General features: G+C 49.5%; 1 protein-coding gene across 3 annotated transcripts in view; it reads left to right on the top strand.

Annotated features, from left to right (window-relative positions):
* kcnh1a (potassium voltage-gated channel, subfamily H (eag-related), member 1a) overlaps positions 1 to 16515 on the top strand; it is a 91916-nt gene that overhangs the window by 53267 nt on the left and 22134 nt on the right. For all 3 annotated transcript variants that reach the window (XM_035400557.1, XM_035400560.1, XM_035400559.1), the window contains one exon: positions 8950 to 9146. In XM_035400557.1, coding sequence (XP_035256448.1) covers positions 8950 to 9146 — 197 coding nt within the window. The remainder of the gene's footprint in view (positions 1 to 8949; positions 9147 to 16515) is intronic.

The raw sequence follows: 16515 nt of genomic DNA on the forward strand, positions 1-16515 counted from the left end.
ACCTTAAAGGGTTAATTACCTTAAGTTTGAATATATAGTATTGCTAATTATATAATTACTACTTAAGTTGAATGATTTGAACAGTCTGTTTAGTGTTCTTTCATTGTACATATACAGAGTGATTCCTTCTGGCAAAACTGCAACTGAAATAGAAATGTCCGCGAGTATTCACTGAATATATAGAACTGGATCTCTGTCTATAATCGTGTCAGAGAAAAGGGGAATATTTCTCTTAGTATGCCAGTCTTGATGTGTGTGCAGTTTACGGTCATGAATATGGATTTTAGACACTCTAATGTGGCACCATCAGAAAGCATTTACACATGAAGCCAAAAGTGAATCTGCTTAGTGCGCCCACTCAAAATGCTTTGGTGTCAGAATTGAGTGAAATGTAATCAAAGGAAATTTACTATTGGTTCAGGGATTGTTTTTTTAAAATGCAGTATAAATGCATTATAACACTGTGATTATTCTCTTAAGGGGTTGAGAAGTAGTTTGGGGGGGGGGGTTGTGTATTTTGATTCAGTTCATAGGGTAGAGTTATAAAATATTTACCATTCGGAGTACATACATATTCAGTTGCTGTCTTTCTGCATTCTTTAAGGAATAAACGGCATTTGTTTCTTGGAATTACAAGCATACCAAATATAAACAACAAGCTTTTCAAACCCATGCGCAAACGGTAAATGAAGGATAATGAATCTGTTTTCAGCAGTAAGGCGTATTCTAAGCAGTTAGGACACCATTAGACTTTTCAGTCCTCCAGTAATTTACATGCCATCTGAACCTCCCTTATCTTGGAAAATGTGAGTTCTGTTTGCTTGTCTCAGCGTAAATGGAAAACAGATCGCTTGGGGACCGTGGTCTCACCCTCGTTTCCAGGCTCTAATTTGCAGTCATGAGCAGGTCATTTGTTTCCTTGCACACAGCCTCACTACAAGATTACACACCATGAGCATTTTTAGAAAATGTGTTCCTGTTTTTTTTGGGGTAAAAAATGCCTACTTGTTTGGTGTTTGTTTATTTAAAGACTGGCAGCTCTGCTGGTGTGGCACCATCTGCTTTCCACGTTCTGCTCCGAAATCACTCAGGCTGGGACTAAAGCAGAGAGAGACACTCAGGCCAGGACTAAAGCACAGGCTGGGACTAAAGCAGAGAGACACACTCAGGCTGGGACTAAAGCTCAGGCTGGGACTAAAGCACAGAGAAACTCAGGCTGGGACTAAAGCAGAGAGACACTCAGGCTGGGACTAAAGCAGAGAGACACTCAGGCTGGGACTAAAGCAGAGAGACACTCAGGCTGGGACTAAAGCAGAGAGACACTCAGGCTGGGACTAAAGCACAGAGACACTCAGGCTGGGACTAAAGCACAGAGACACTCAGGCTGGGACTAAAGCTCAGGCTGGGACTAAAGCAGAGAGACACTCAGGCTGGGACTAAAGCAGAGAGACACTCAGGCTGGGACTAAAGCAGAGAGACACTCAGGCTGGGACTAAAGCAGAGAGATACTCAGGCTGGGACTAAAGCACAGAGACACTCAGGCTGGGACTAAAGCAGAGAGAAACTCAGGCTGGGACTAAAGCAGAGACACACTCAGGCTGGGACTAAAGCAGACAGAGGGAAATGAACAAGGGCCTTTCAGGAGGGAAAATCAAATCTTTAACTGCGTATTGTTAGACGAGCGTTCCCAAAACGCTCAGAGTGTTCTCATGTCCTCTCTCATTAATCAGATCTGAGGCTGTTATGCTCAGCTGTGCCTTGCCTCTCCATTACGCGCTGTGGCCCCTTTTTTGGGCAGGTTTCGGCACTGATAACATCCAGGCGCTGCGTGGCGAGGACGTGCAGGGTTACCATGGCGACGGCGACCAATTGCCTGGGCGGTTCTGCGACGCACAGCGGTGCAGTGTCAGCAACGGCGGCGCGGTTAGAGTGCTCGAGGTTACTATGGTTACGCCCGACAAAGTTCTAAAGGAGTGACAACAGAAGGCTTCAGAACGGCTAAAGGCTGAGAACAGAAAAAAAGAAGCTTTTATTTTGTGAGGCCCAAAATAAGACAGTAATATAAACAAATGCACAAGAGGAAGCGCTGAGGGCTGAGGGCTGAGGGCTGAGGGCTGAGGGCTGAGGGCTGAGGGCTGGTTAACAGCGTCTCAAATTAGGCTTTTATTTTCCGCGTAAGCCTCGATAAGCCTCTGAAGAATCCTCAGATACAATCGCGGTTTTGGCGGAAAAGGGCTGTCCCAGAGCACTCCCTCCGCCGATAAGGGACGACCCTATCAGGAGCGAGGAGGCAGGGCCCGCCATTCGCCATCGCCACGGCGATTACAGCGGAAAGAGAATTAATTCACCAGACCCCGGGGGCCAGGCTCCGCTGAATCAGAGACGTGCTCTTTTTTTCCCCTCCGAATCGCGGCGGGAGAAACGGTGATTCTGGCACCTCACCACGTTACTCGCATTTAACGGTCCGGCGTCTCCGCGGCTCTCCGCTCGGCCCGGCCGAACCCCTCCACCGCGTAATGCCGCCTGAATGCTTTTCCCCAAACCGAATTTCGGCCTTGCGCCCCGGCCGCCTGCGAGAGGCAGTCGGCTCCCGAGCCCCACGCGGAGAACAGGTCAGCCAGCTGCAGACCCGGCTCTCCCGGTTATCTGTGGGAACCGCTTACGTCCAAATGGACGGCTGCGGGAGGGTAAGGGCGGGAGGGTAAGGGCGGGAGGGTAAGGGCTGTTCATTAGCAGTAAATCACCCCCGACTCTATTGACCGGCCCTGTGAATGCAAATGAGCTAATGGATGGAGGGAAAAAAAGAAAAAACAATCTTCTGAAAAGGTTATTTGCCTCCACAGAAAGAGCAGAACCCTGATTGCCATTGCTGCTGTTTTTTTTCCGAATCTGTTATTGTGCTTTTCGTGGTGTAGACATATTTCCGGTCAGCCTCAGGGCTGGACCACAGCGCGTCGTCAGGGGAAAAAATGTGTCGACGTACGCTGACTGAGATGTCTGTGGCCCGAAGCCACACTGTCAGAAGCGAACCTCCTGTGTGTTAAGAGAAACCGCGTTACACCCAGGGGGCCGAGGGGACGTGTGCCACCGCGCCCAGAGGCCAGCCAATCAGCACACTGGGGGGAATCACCTCTGACTCTCCATTAAGACTTCTCAGCCTTCTCCTGTGCCGCAGAGTGGTGTATGAATTCTCTGGTTTTGGTACAGAAGGCAGGTCTGTAATTATCTGCCGTGAGTTTATGAGCCCTGTTGGGGGAAGAGAAAGGCGTTCTCTCTGTTCCCCGTACGGAGGCGTGCGATGAATGGCCAGCCTGTGGGGGGGCGGGGTGGGGGAACGGGCGGCCTGCGGGGGGGTGGGGGGGTCGGGGGGGGGGGAACGGGCAGCCTGCAGGGGGGGGGGGGGGGGGTGGAAACCGTACCCCCAGACGTGCAGAGGGAGTGGCAGCAGCGTTCTTTAAAGCAGGGGTGTCCAGTCTCATCTGAAAATTGTTCGGCGAGGGGGTCAAGGTTTTTGTTTTAGCCCAGCAATAAGATTCGTAATTAAACTAATGAACTAATCATGGTCTTCAATCAATCTTCAATCTATTAACCATAATAAGCAGAATTAGGCGTCTCATTGCAGGGCTAAATCAAAAACCTGCCCTGCCCCCACACCGGCCCTGTTTGGATAAGACTGGTCACCCCTGCTTTAAAGGCTGGTTCAGATCAAGCAGTCATGCAGTATCCATCAACGTTTGCAGAAGGAACTTTGGCAAGTGTGCACCACTGAGTTCTCCATCGTGTCGGCCGACCCAGCTGCCGATCCGCCTGGCACATCTCGAGTCTTGAGAGTATATTCATTAATACAGTAAAGTTTTTAAATGAAGCACTTAACTGCAGCAGCGTGTCAGGAACCAGCAGAAACACAGTGGCCCTCCAGGACTTGAGTTTGAGGGCCCTGGCGCAGACAGCAGCTGGCTTTTGCACGGGAGCGAATCGGAGGTATGCGTGAGAAGCGTTGGCCCTGACCTCCAGATGACCCCACACTGACGACAGCATTTCTGTCAGCAGTAAACGAGACGAGCTTCATCAGCGTCGACGAAATCACCTCAGCCAGCGCGTGCGGGAGAAGTGTTCAGCAAAGCTTTAAATAACCGAGACAGAGCCAGGACAGCAAACGGGGAACGCTGAGGAGAACAAACAGAACTACATACCCAGCTTCCACTTCCTCCTCATATCCCTGCTCATTAACCCAGCCGAGCCCTGCCACTCAGAACCCGCACACTCCCCATCTGGAGTGGAAGCCGGGCTCCTATAGATCCTCTGTATCGCTCTTTGAATGCAGTATTTCCCCCAGTCTGCTAGCTGCATTAATGAGGAAGCAATCCCCCCCCCCCCCCCCCCATAACTCACAAGAACATTCTGTCAGTTCTGACGGCAGTAGCTGCTGGATGCCTTTCCTATAAGCAGTTCTCCTGTTTGGAAATGGAACTGGAGAGAAGGCGCGTTTGTCTTTGACAATATAGCGGAGAGACTGGAATGAAAGAGCGCTTTTATCACTGCGCTTTCATCACACGGAGCACAGCGTATCAGAGAAGCTTAGATCCTGCCCGAAGACTGTCCCGGATTTCCATTCCAAGAGCCGTCGAATTGCACCGGCCTATTCTGTGGGGATCCGTCCTGTAGATCTGACCATGAGTTTAATTGCGTGTGAGTTCCTGTAGATCTAACCGTGGCTTTAATTGCGTGTGAGTTCCTGTAGATCTAACTGTGGCTTTAATTGCGTGTGAGTTCCTGTAGATCTAACTGTGGCTTTAATTGCGTGTGAGTTCCTGTAGATCTAACTGTGGCTTTAATTGCGTGTGAGTTCCTGTAGAGCTCACCAGGGCTTTAATTGCGTGTGAGTTCCTGTAGATCTAACTGTGGCTTTAATTGCGTGTGAGTTCCTGTAGATCTAACCGTGGCTTTAATTGCGTGTGAGTTCCTGTAGATCTAACTGTGGCTTTAATTGCGTGTGAGTTCCTGTAGATCTAACTGTGGCTTTAATTGCGTGTGAGTTCCTGTAGAGCTCACCAGGGCTTTAATTGCGTGTGAGCTCCTGTAGATCTAACCGTGGCTTTAATTGCGTGTGAGTTCCTGTAGAGCTCACCAGGGCTTTAATTGCGTGTGAGTTCCTGTAGAGCTCACCAGGGCTTTAATTGCGTGTGAGTTCCTGTAGAGCTCACCAGGGCTTTAATTGTGCGGGAGTTCCTTGTCATATTTATCCAGTTAAATGCACTGACATGCGCGTGTTTATCAGGGATGTGAGCGTTTGAGGCCCGTGAGGGGGAGCGTGTGCGCGCTCAGGATCTCTCAGAGGAGAGTCAGCGGTCGACGGCCGTCGGCGCCCGTTAGTCGCGAGCGTCGCTGTGGCGGGTTCGCTGCCGTCCGCGTCGTAGCGTAACCGGGGACAGACGCCACTCCTGGACAGCCTCTCCCCTCCGGGACTCTCACTGGGTCTGAGATGTAACTGCATTTGTTCAGACGTGTCCAGACGTGTCCAGGAAGATCTTCCATCAGATTACGGACTGCATCACTGACAGCAGGAATGATGGGAAATGGCCGTTCGGAGTGGACGGCTGTGATGCTCTCTTTCATTTTTAGAAACGGTACGAGCCCAGTCACAGAAAAAGCCCCTCCCTCTGTCCTTCTGAAAAAGATGACAGGCACTCCCTTTTTCTTTCCTTTCATTAAAGAAGCAGGCTTGTGGCAAGAAATTTGTCAACATGTGAAGTAAGACAGCCGTGATCTTAAACGGTGCATTAAGCAGGGCGCAGGCAGGAAGATGCTTTTTCCTGCTTTCAATAACATAACCTTTGGGCGCTGTCATTTTTCAGTGTCAGCATAAATCATTTCTGTTTTTTCCTGGAGTGAAAGTTGCACTTCTCTAACGAGGAGCAGGAGCACAGCAAACATTTGAAATTTAGATTTTTTTTGTTGCCACGGCGGGTTTCCAAACAGAATACTCATAACTGTGGGGGGGGGGCACCCCCCTCCTTGTTCACTCACTCAGTATTACATCTTCCCCCTCTGGTGAATTGAGAAGTTAATGGATATTCAGACTTCATACAGTAAGCATTTTTTATAATGTCAGCTTGAGCATTTCACTGAGAATCAGTTTCAGGGCCAGGCATGTTCTCCTGCAGGTGTTCTCCTGTAAACGTGTTCTCCTGCAGGCGTGTTCTCCTGCATACGTGTTCTCCTTCAGGCGTGTTCTCCTACATATGTGTTCTCCTTCAGGCGTGTTCTCCTGCACACACGCGTGTTCTCCTTCAGGCGTGTTCTCCTACATACGTGTTCTCCTTCAGGCGTGTTCTCCTACATATGTGTTCTCCTTCAGGCGTGTTCTCCTGCACACACGCGTGTTCTCCTTCAGGCGTGTTCTCCTGCACACACGCGTGTTCTCCTTCAGGCGTGTTCTCCTACATACGTGTTCTCCTTCAGGCGTGTTCTCCTACATATGTGTTCTCCTTCAGGCGTGTTCTCCTGCACACACGCGTGTTCTCCTTCAGGCGTGTTCTCCTACATACGTGTTCTCCTTCAGGCGTGTTCTCCTACATATGTGTTCTCCTTCAGGCGTGTTCTCCTGCACACACGCGTGTTCTCCTTCAGGCGTGTTCTCCTGCACACACGCGTGTTCTCCTTCAGGCGTGTTCTCCTGCAGGCGTGTTCTCCTTCAGGTGTGTTCTCCTACATACGTGTTCTCCCGCATACGTGTTCTCCTGCATGCGTGTTCTCCCGCATGCGCGTTCTCCTGCAGGCGTGTTCTCCCACACGCGTGTTCTCCCACACGCGTGTCACGCTCAGCCAGCCTGCGGACGGCGGCTCCCAATCCCGCTGCTCAGAGACGCCAGGCTCCTCTCAACATAGCGCGGTCGATCGATTGGTCGGTTGGCCACTGTGCAAATTAATTAATGTAAAAATATTTTTTTACTAATATTCTAAAAACATGGTTCTGTTTTTTATGCTGGTTTTCTAATGTTGGCATTTGATTGTATTCCCTCACATAAATTATTACAACACTAGACAAACACTATTACAGAAGAAAACCATGCCAGCTTTGGCTAGTCTGCCTTTTAAACAACAACAATCCACACTTAATTAATAGAAAGGCAGTGGCTGCAGCAGCCTGAAAACATTAGGGAAATCACCCCGATCAAATTAATTAATTAATCATAAGAAATATCAGCACGCTCATCTTCATGATGAATGCTGTCTGCTACTTCCCTTTCTGTGTATTTATGTGTAGTCATTCACCGCCATGATCTAATGTGCCTGTGTGAAGCTCAGTAAGACAGACAGCTCTCTCTCTCTTATGGTGTGTTATGCCACACAGAGTGCTCCAGTTAGAACAAAGCGTTCTGTCTGTGTGTGTTTGTGACTGACAGAGGGTGTGTCCAAGAGCTGTACTACTACTACTACTACTACTACTACTACTACTACAAGAGAACATCAGAGAAATAAAACTCAAATAAATGTGGTAAAGGGACCCAAAGTAAAATATGCAGTTGCGCTTTATTAAAATCACTGAGCATTAAACTGCAAAGAATCACACTTTCCGTTGATTAAAGAAAAATGGAAATGCAATCAAAGTTAGACGGAGGGGCGTGTCCTAGCGCAATTGTTGAAGAATTCCGACATGGGAAAATAAACAGCGTTTGGTGTAAGGAAGGACCAGCTGCATTCACATCATTGCAAATAAGTCGGCAACGTTGTCTTGCAGCTGAAAAATAACAAATGCCAAAATACATTATATACATATATTTTTGTTGCATAAGGGATATTTAATGTTTTTTTACTCCTAAAATAATAAAAGGCATCTTATTTATCTTGGGCCAATAGTGGATGCTTTGGTAATCGTTCATATTCAGATCCCCTGCGCCTGCAGCCTGAAAGCTCGTTAGGAGTTTTTTTCATCAAGCTTTCGATTACCTGTGCACACTGATGAAGGTGCATGCGGATGCACCCCGTGTGCGACCGGTCCTGTCCCACCTCGCCCCTGGCTTCATTAACTCAGTGCTCGCTTTAAAAAAAACGAGGCTTCAGGACCGGATCGTTAAGTGCAGGAATTTTAACATAATTTGGGACGGCTCGCGGCGTCTTGCCGTCGACAGCACCCTAATAAAAATGCACCGCTCCGTTTTTCGGTTATTTCACTCGGGTATTAATGACTGCGCCGAATGTTTTATTCCAATTATTGTCAGAGTGTACGGGCCAAATCTCGCTCGGCAGCCCTGTGATGGATCTCCTGTCCTCCTGAAAAGCCGCTGTGGATTTTATTTAATATGACGGATTCGATAATATCTAATGTTTGAACTCTTCAGTGCTGTCATCTGTCAGGATTTCCATATCAAAACCGGCCAAAACTTTTCCGCTGTTCATTTAATGGAAATCCTACAATAAACGCAAACAGGACTCAGACTGAATACACACAGTCGAGACGCCCTTTCTTCGGACAAGACTGTTTTCATAAGAAGGTTTGCATGTGCAGTAGCACTAGTCTAAACCCAAGACTCCCAACCTTTACACCATCTGGAACGGTAGATTGGTTTCATGCCAAAAAAAAATCTTGCAATCTGATTGGTTTAAAACATGTTAGAACCAATGCTGGCTTGAATTGGCACCTTCAGTTGGAGCCCCCTACAGCAGTTAATTTTACTTAGACGTAAATCATTGGTTTATTAGTAAAGCGCATCCCTAGATGTTGGGCAGAGGTTATCAAACATGGTCAGGCTCATAGTATAATAAGGCTATGAGTAATCTGGTCAGGCTCCTAGTGCTATAATTCTATGAATAATCTGGTCATGTTTGTATCACGATAAGGTTTTGATCCTGATGTGTGCGGCTGACGCGTTGGTTTTGTCCTCGATTCTCAGCGTGTTGAAATGGTCTGGGAAATGTTTAAGTGAGGAATCGTTTTGTCCCTCACAGGGAAGGGGGACGTGTTCGGGGACGTGTTCTGGAAGGAGGTGACCCTGGCCCAGGCCTGCGCCAACGTCCGGGCGCTGACCTACTGCGACCTCCACGTCATCAAGCGCGACGCCCTGCAGAAGGTTCTGGAGTTCTACACGGCCTTCTCCAACCACTTCTCCCGCAACCTACTGCTCACCTACAACCTGAGGAAGAGGGTGAGTGCACGCTCTATCTCTCTCTCTCCCTCTATCTCTCTCTCTCTCTCTCTTTCTCTCCCTCTCTCTCTCTCTCTCCCTCTCTCTCTCTCTCTTTCTCTCCCTCTCTCTCTCTCTCTCCCTCTCTCTCTCTGAGACCGTATCACACCGCTCCGTCCGGTGGAGAGCTCTTCCTGTGGCTCTAGGGTCCTCTCTTTCGGGCTGGTTATGGGTGTAGTCCCAGTGAATGGGGTGTTTGTGCTCTGGTTCTTGATTGGGACAATGTGCTCGCCCTGATGCTGTAGTGATGGTGGTCTGGGAATGCTGTGTGGGAATGTTGTCAGACAGGCCTGGCAGTAGAGCTCATGCTGAGCGGGTGAGTGTGTTTAATGCTTTCCTGTGTTGTAAGTCACTCTGGGTAAGGAGCAGGGATGGGTCATTTTTAGATTTCACTGATACCGATGCTAAAACGATACTTTTAAAATGGTGCCGGTGCCTAAACAGGGCCTGAACCGATACCTTCGTTAAGATGAAGAGCTCTTTAATGGTCTGAACCGATACCTTCTTTAAGATGAAGATCTCTTTAATGGTCTGAACCGATACCTTCCTTAAGATAAAGAGCTCTTTAATGGTCTGAACCGATACCTTCTTTAAGATGAAGAGCTCTTTAATGGTCTGAACCGATACCTTCTTTAAGATGAAGAGCTCTTTAATGGTCTGAACCGATACCTTCTTTAAGATGAAGAGCTCTTTAATGAAGTCATGCTGTGTGGAAAATTCTCAAGGCACCTGCAGGAGGTGTTTGGAGATTTTACAGGCATCTGAAAAATTAATGCTTTTCAAAAAATACACCTGACCTGAGTCAGCCAATGGAAAGGGCATGCGAGCCTGGAGATGGGCGGGGCCTGTAGATGAGCGGAGTCTGTAGATGGGCGGAGTCTGGAGATGAGCGGGGTCTGTAGATGGGCGGAGTCTGTAGATGGGCGGGGTCTGTAAGGAATAACCCGATTCAGGCACTCTCGTCTCGAGTCTGAGCCCCTTCAATTTCCTCCTCCCGGCGAAATGGGGGAAGGGGGCGACGGGTCACATGACTGTGGCAGGGGTGCATTGTGGGAGTGCTTAAGATGGGCGCGACCGATCAGGAAGCACAGGCGCAGCGGAAGGTACCGGAAGGCACTGAGACGCTAAGCTAGCCCGGAGACGCTAAGCGAGCTCATTATTCCGTCCGCTCATCACACACTGGCGTGGAGGATCGCCCAGCCCGTAAAGCACGCTGTAGAGCACGCTTCTCTATGTGGGTCACGAGCAGAGACAGTGAAGGATGTGGGCAATAACCCGGCTTCCCCCTTCAGGTGTGGCTCGAATCCCTTCTCTGATCATCGAGCCATTCGTTCGGCAGTGAGTGCCCTTACTGCTGCTCTGGGACGGTCCTCCACCGCTCTGCACAAACACCTCAGACTCAGACACGCTCTGCTTTCTTAAGATCTCAGCCTAACCCCTCCTTAAATTCAGTTTCCAACATGTTATTTGAAGGATATGCTGGAAAAATCCAATGTCTACTCATCTATTTTAAATTTCTTGTTTTTATTCTTTTCGAGTTACATAACGGTGCACCCGCTCAAACGGACTCAATTACAAATGACAAATTTCCACTTTTAGCCTTTAGAGAATAGATGTGAAAATATGAGGACTAGCACCCCTCATCTGAACTCAGCTCCCTCCCGAAGGGGTAAAGGAACACCAAGTGGGGTGTTGTTTTATTCCCCCGAACCCCTCCCCCCCGTGCTGCCATGGCGACTCGTACCCCGCGGAGAAGGTCGTTCCAGGACTCGGGCTCGTAATCGTCCGATGACGGCCGTGCTAACGTGTACAGTCCTCTGCCCCGGACGGGACTGTCAGCCTGTCAGCGGTGATTGACAGGCCCCACGGCGTGTCAGACTCCGAGCTGCTGCACCGCCGTTCTGTCAGTCCCTGATTACACAGGCAGCGCCACGTCAACGACCCATCAGCCCTGCGGGCTGCGCGCTGCTCCCAAACGCCAGCGCTGCCAATCGCAGCTCCCTTTCAGACCTTGAGAGCTATAAACCCCACACAGTCTTTAACAATCCCACATTCATTACCAATCCCACATCTATTACCAATCCCGCATTCATTATCAATCCCACATCCATTACCAATCCCGCATTCATTATCAATCCTGCATTCATTATCAATCCCACAGTCTTTAACAATCCCACATTCATTATCAATCCCACATTCATTATCAATCCCACATTCATTATCTATCCCACATTCATTACCAGCCTTGCATCCATTATCAATCCCGCATTTATTATCAATCCCCCATTCATTATCAATCCCGCATTCATTATCAATCCCACATTCATCATCAATCCCACATTCATCATCAATCCCGCATTCATTATCAATCCCACATTCATTACCAGCCCTGCATCCATTACCAATTCTGCATCCATTACCAATCCCGCATTACCAATCCCACATCCATTACCAATCCCACATTCATTACCAATCCCGCATTCATTATGGTAAATGGACTGCATTTATATAGCGCTTTTATCCAAAGCGCTTTACAATTGATGCCTCTCATTTGCCAGAGCAGTTAGGGGTTAGGTGTCTTGCTCAAGGACACTTCGACACGCCCAGGGCGGGGTTTGAACCGGCAACCCTCCGACTGCCAGACAATCGGTCTTACCTCCTGAGCTATATCGCCCCACAATCCCACATTCATTACCAATCCCGCATTACGAATCCCACATCTATTACCAATCCCACATTCATTATCAATCCCACATTCATTACCAATCCCACATCTATTACCAATCCCACATTCATTATCAATCCCACATTCATTACCAATCCTGCATTCATTATCAATCCCACATTCATTACCAATCCCGCATTACGAATCCCACATTACCAATCCCACATCTATTATCAATCCTGCATTCATTACCAATCCCACATCTATTATCAATCCTGCATTCATTACCAATCCCGCATTCATTATCAATCCCGCATTCATTACCAATCCCGCATTCATTATCAATCCCACATTCATTAACAATCCCACATTCATTACCAATCCCGCATTCATTATCAATCCCGCATTCATTACCAATCCCACATTCATTACCAATCCCGCATTCATTATCAATCCCACATTCATTATCAATCCCCCATTCATTACCAATCCCGCATTCATTATCAATCCCACATTCATTATCAATCCCCCATTCATTACCAATCCCGCATTCATTATCAATCCCACATTCATTATCAATCCCACATTCATTATCAATCCCACATTCATTATCAATCCCACATTCATTAGCAATCCCGCATTCATTATCAATCCCACATTCATTACCAATCCCGCATTCATTATCAATCCCCCATTCATTACCGATCGCATGAGTGCATTCATTTAGAACACGGGCTTTCCACAGGGGGATCTGCAGAGGTTCAGGGTTTAGTTTGAGATGGTGGGGGATGCTGCACGCGTGGAGGTGCTTTCTCCCCTCGTCTCTTCCCTCGCCCCCTCCCTCCCCCCCCCGTACGACAGGCTATCCATGTGATTAATGGGTATTGAGACCACTCTCCTCTGATTGGCTACCTTTCTCTTTCTCGCTCTGTCTTCTCTGCATGACCGGGTGTCTTAATTTCACTTTGTGGGTGAAACCTCTCTCTCTCTCTCTCTCTGTCTCTCCTCTCCTCTCTCTCTCACTTTCTGTCTCTCTCGCTCTCTCTCCCCCCCTTCGCTCTCTCTCTCTCGCTCTCTGGATATTTGCTAATAAATCCCATAGACTTCATTACTGCAGCGCCCTGTGAAAGAGGTTGGTAGCAATGCGAAGGGGGTGGGGTGGTGGTTTGGCTTCAGATATGCAAACTAGGCCTGACGCATCGTAAAGTGATTCCCATAATGACAAGAAGAGCAAAGCTGAGGCTCTATTGTGTTTCAGAACAGTCAACTGAAACTGAAGCTCTGTTCACAAATGGGAAAAAATCCTCAACAAAACACTGAGGACATTTTCCAATTTATGAACCGAATTTCAATTAACTTCCTGAATTGGCTTTAAAACTGATGTGAAATGGAATAGGCGGGACCCTCGCCCTGATGACTGTGCTTTGTTGTTCGCTGATGTTGTGGATTCAGAGAGACGTTCAGCTGACCCACCGTTGGAGAGCAGCGGGGGAAGTTTTCCTTCCATAACAGATGACTTGCATTCAGGGCACAGGAGGAGAGCGTAGCTCCTGCTGTAGGAACCAGGCGGCGGTATGGCAGTATGGCGGTATGGGCGCAGTCCATACCAGAGTCTTTCCTCTTTCCAGTCAGGGACACACGGCGCTATGATCCGCCAGAGGCGTTTCGCGCGGCTCGGCTCTGCCTCAGCGTTTCCAGGGGAGTCACCGACCGGGCTCCGAATCCTCCGTCTGAAAGCGGGAGAGAGGAGAGAGAGGAGAGAGAGGAGAGCTCCCACGCGTATTAAGGCTCGTGTTCCCTTCCAGCGCTGCGGATCTGAAAAGCCGCCATCTCAGATCGCGCTCCTCCTCGTCTGCGTTCCAGCCCTGCTGCGGAGCTGAGGAGCGCAGCGGGAATCTCTGCTCGCCTCTCCGTGGGGGCGCGCAGTTTTTCGCGGGGTGTTCAGCCGCCATCGCTTTGCTCTCAGGCCTTCCTGCCCCCCCCCCCATCCCCCCCACCCGGTTACTGGGCAACAGTCACCTGTCACTTGGGTGCATTCCCGTGTCAGTCAGCCGTAATCAGGGGCCTCCAAACGCGGCCGCTGTTAGAGAGAAGGGCAGGTACCCCGGAGCGGATGCAGGGCTGTTAGAGAGAAGGGCAGTTACCCCGGAGCAGATGCAGGGCTGTTAGAGAGAAGGGCAGGTACCCTGGAGCGGATGCAGGGCTGTTAGAGAGGAGGGCAGTTACCCCGGAGCGGATGCAGGGCTGTTAGAGAGGAGGGCAGTTACCCCGGAGCGGATGCAGGGCTGTTAGAGAGGAGGGCAGTTACCCCGGAGCGGATGCAGGGCTGTTAGAGAGAAGGGCAGTTACCCCGGAGCGGATGCAGGGCTGTTAGAGAGAAGGGCAGTTACCCCGGAGCGGATGCAGGGCTGTTAGAGAGAAGGGCAGTTACCCCGGAGCGGATGCAGGGCAGTTAGAGAGAAGGGCAGGTACCCGGGAGCGGATGCAGGGCTGTTAGAGAGAAGGGCAGTTACCCCGGAGCGGATGCAGGGCAGTTAGAGAGAAGGGCAGTTACCCCGGAGCGGATGCAGGGCTGTTAGAGAGGAGGGCAGTTACCCGGGAGCGGATGCAGGGCTGTTAGAGAGGAGGGCAGTTACCCCGGAGCGGATGCAGGGCAGTTAGAGAGAAGGGCAGTTACCCGGGAGCGGATGCAGGGCTGTTAGAGAGAAGGGCAGGTACCCGGGAGCAGATGCAGGGCTGTTAGAGAGAAGGGCAGGTACCCGGGAGCGGATGCAGGAGAGGAGCGCTCACCGCAGGAGCGCTGCCGGACGCCCCCGAGACCTTTAGGGGCTGTGAGGCCCCCCGCTTCAGCCTCAGAGCCACGGCTCGGACTGACGGCCCGGTCCTAAGAGCCGCCATGCGCTGTTAGGGCGTGTTAGCATCGCCGTAGCAACGCGGCGGACACACGCATCGGGGACACACCTTCTGAGGCGTCCTGTCAGGCGGGCGTTAGATTGCTGGAATAGAGCCCTAATGGAGCGAGAGTCTAAAAACAATAGAGCGGTAACCGCACTTTTCCCTCTGAGTAAAACGTGGCGGCTGCGTGCGGCTGATTTAAGAGGAGAGTGAGGGCACAGGGGGGGGGGCGGGGGGGTGCTGAAAGCAGGGCGCCGGGGTCTAAGCCTAAGCACCCTCAGATTTTTAAGTAGGATAGCAGTTCAGTATATACACAATACACTGAGTGCGCATACAGTACAGTATAATATATATTTAGCACTGTGATAAAGTATGCACATAAAAACCGTACGGCCTGTCTGAGCTGTGCCGTTGTCACCAGGAATACAGGATGAACTCAGCGTGAGGCCCCAGGTTTCTGGCCGGGTGCCAGACTGGCTTCCTCTCTCTGATCTGTCTCAGCGTGCTGGTGATGCACACCGCACGTCTGGCGTGTTCTAAAGCCCCTCCCGGTGCCCCCGCATCGACGTGCCCCCCCCCCCCCCCCCCCCAGTCTCGCTTCTCCTAATTGTTCCTCGTAACCCAGGTGATGTACGGTTATGAGCACTCGTATAATCAAAGTGCTCTCTGCCAAAACCCTTTTATGGCCTGAAGAGACCGGTCTCTGAGCTGTCACTCATCCCCGCAGGCTGAACCCTTTCAGGTGTGAGGTCACAAGTGTGCCAGTAGAATGTTCTCAACTGAACATTCTAATGCTGATGCAACAATCGCTACTGACGCGCGTTCAAGATGACAAAGCGTTCGTGCCGAACTACGTTTGCGGCAAACAGTTAATGATGAACAAGTTTAAGTCAACATTCCATTTAGTTTGCCACCAACGCATTTTTTATAAAAACGTACCCAACTAAAGGAAGGGTCATTTTCGCAGTGGCTTCTGCGATATTAGAGGACTTCACTGATAGTGGTCCGGACATGACAATTATTATATGAGTATGAGTTTGGCAGAAAAGCAGCATATATTAGGCACATATTAGCTGCAAGTTTTCCGCACACAATTCACATGCGCGAAGCTATGACCCCGCTGGCCTCCACCTGTCAGACAGAGGCCCCGTCCAAAACCGCAGGAAATTCGCAGAGCACTGTACTTACATAATGATGTGGGACAGAGAGAGAGAGCTCACTCTGCGTCCGATGCACTGGCCTGTCCTTTTGATTTGCACCATATTGAATCTGTGACAGGGCTGATGTGATTTTTGGCAGTCTGGTCGATGGCACTGAAGAATGTAGAAACGACAGAGAAAATCAATCCAGACTCATAACAGTTTACAAGCAAGAAAAGCAAAATTCACGACTGATAATATTTTTCACACTTCTGTCAAATACATTTTTTAACAGAGTTAGTTCTGCCTTACATACAGTACAATAAGCACATTTTAGCAACTGATTTTCAATCCCTTACAACTGGGCAGGATTCTAAGAAGGATTATTCATAATCTGGTACTTTGCTGGTCTTCGTAACAGTCAAGCCTTCTAGTCGTACAGTAAGTTTCCACCGCTCGAGGACAGAGAGTTCCAGAAGGGGGAATTACATGCAGATTTTAATTTGAGTCCTGTCTTCAGCTGGGGCTTATTAACTGATTACATAACGCATTACTAAACTTTGCATGATGGGACTTGCTGTCCTTAATTACGTGGGCTAAATGATTTTTTGCACAGACGGGCACATCTTCA

Source organism: Anguilla anguilla, chromosome 18 (genome assembly GCF_013347855.1).
Source record: "Anguilla anguilla isolate fAngAng1 chromosome 18, fAngAng1.pri, whole genome shotgun sequence".
Taxonomy (NCBI): domain Eukaryota; kingdom Metazoa; phylum Chordata; class Actinopteri; order Anguilliformes; family Anguillidae; genus Anguilla; species Anguilla anguilla.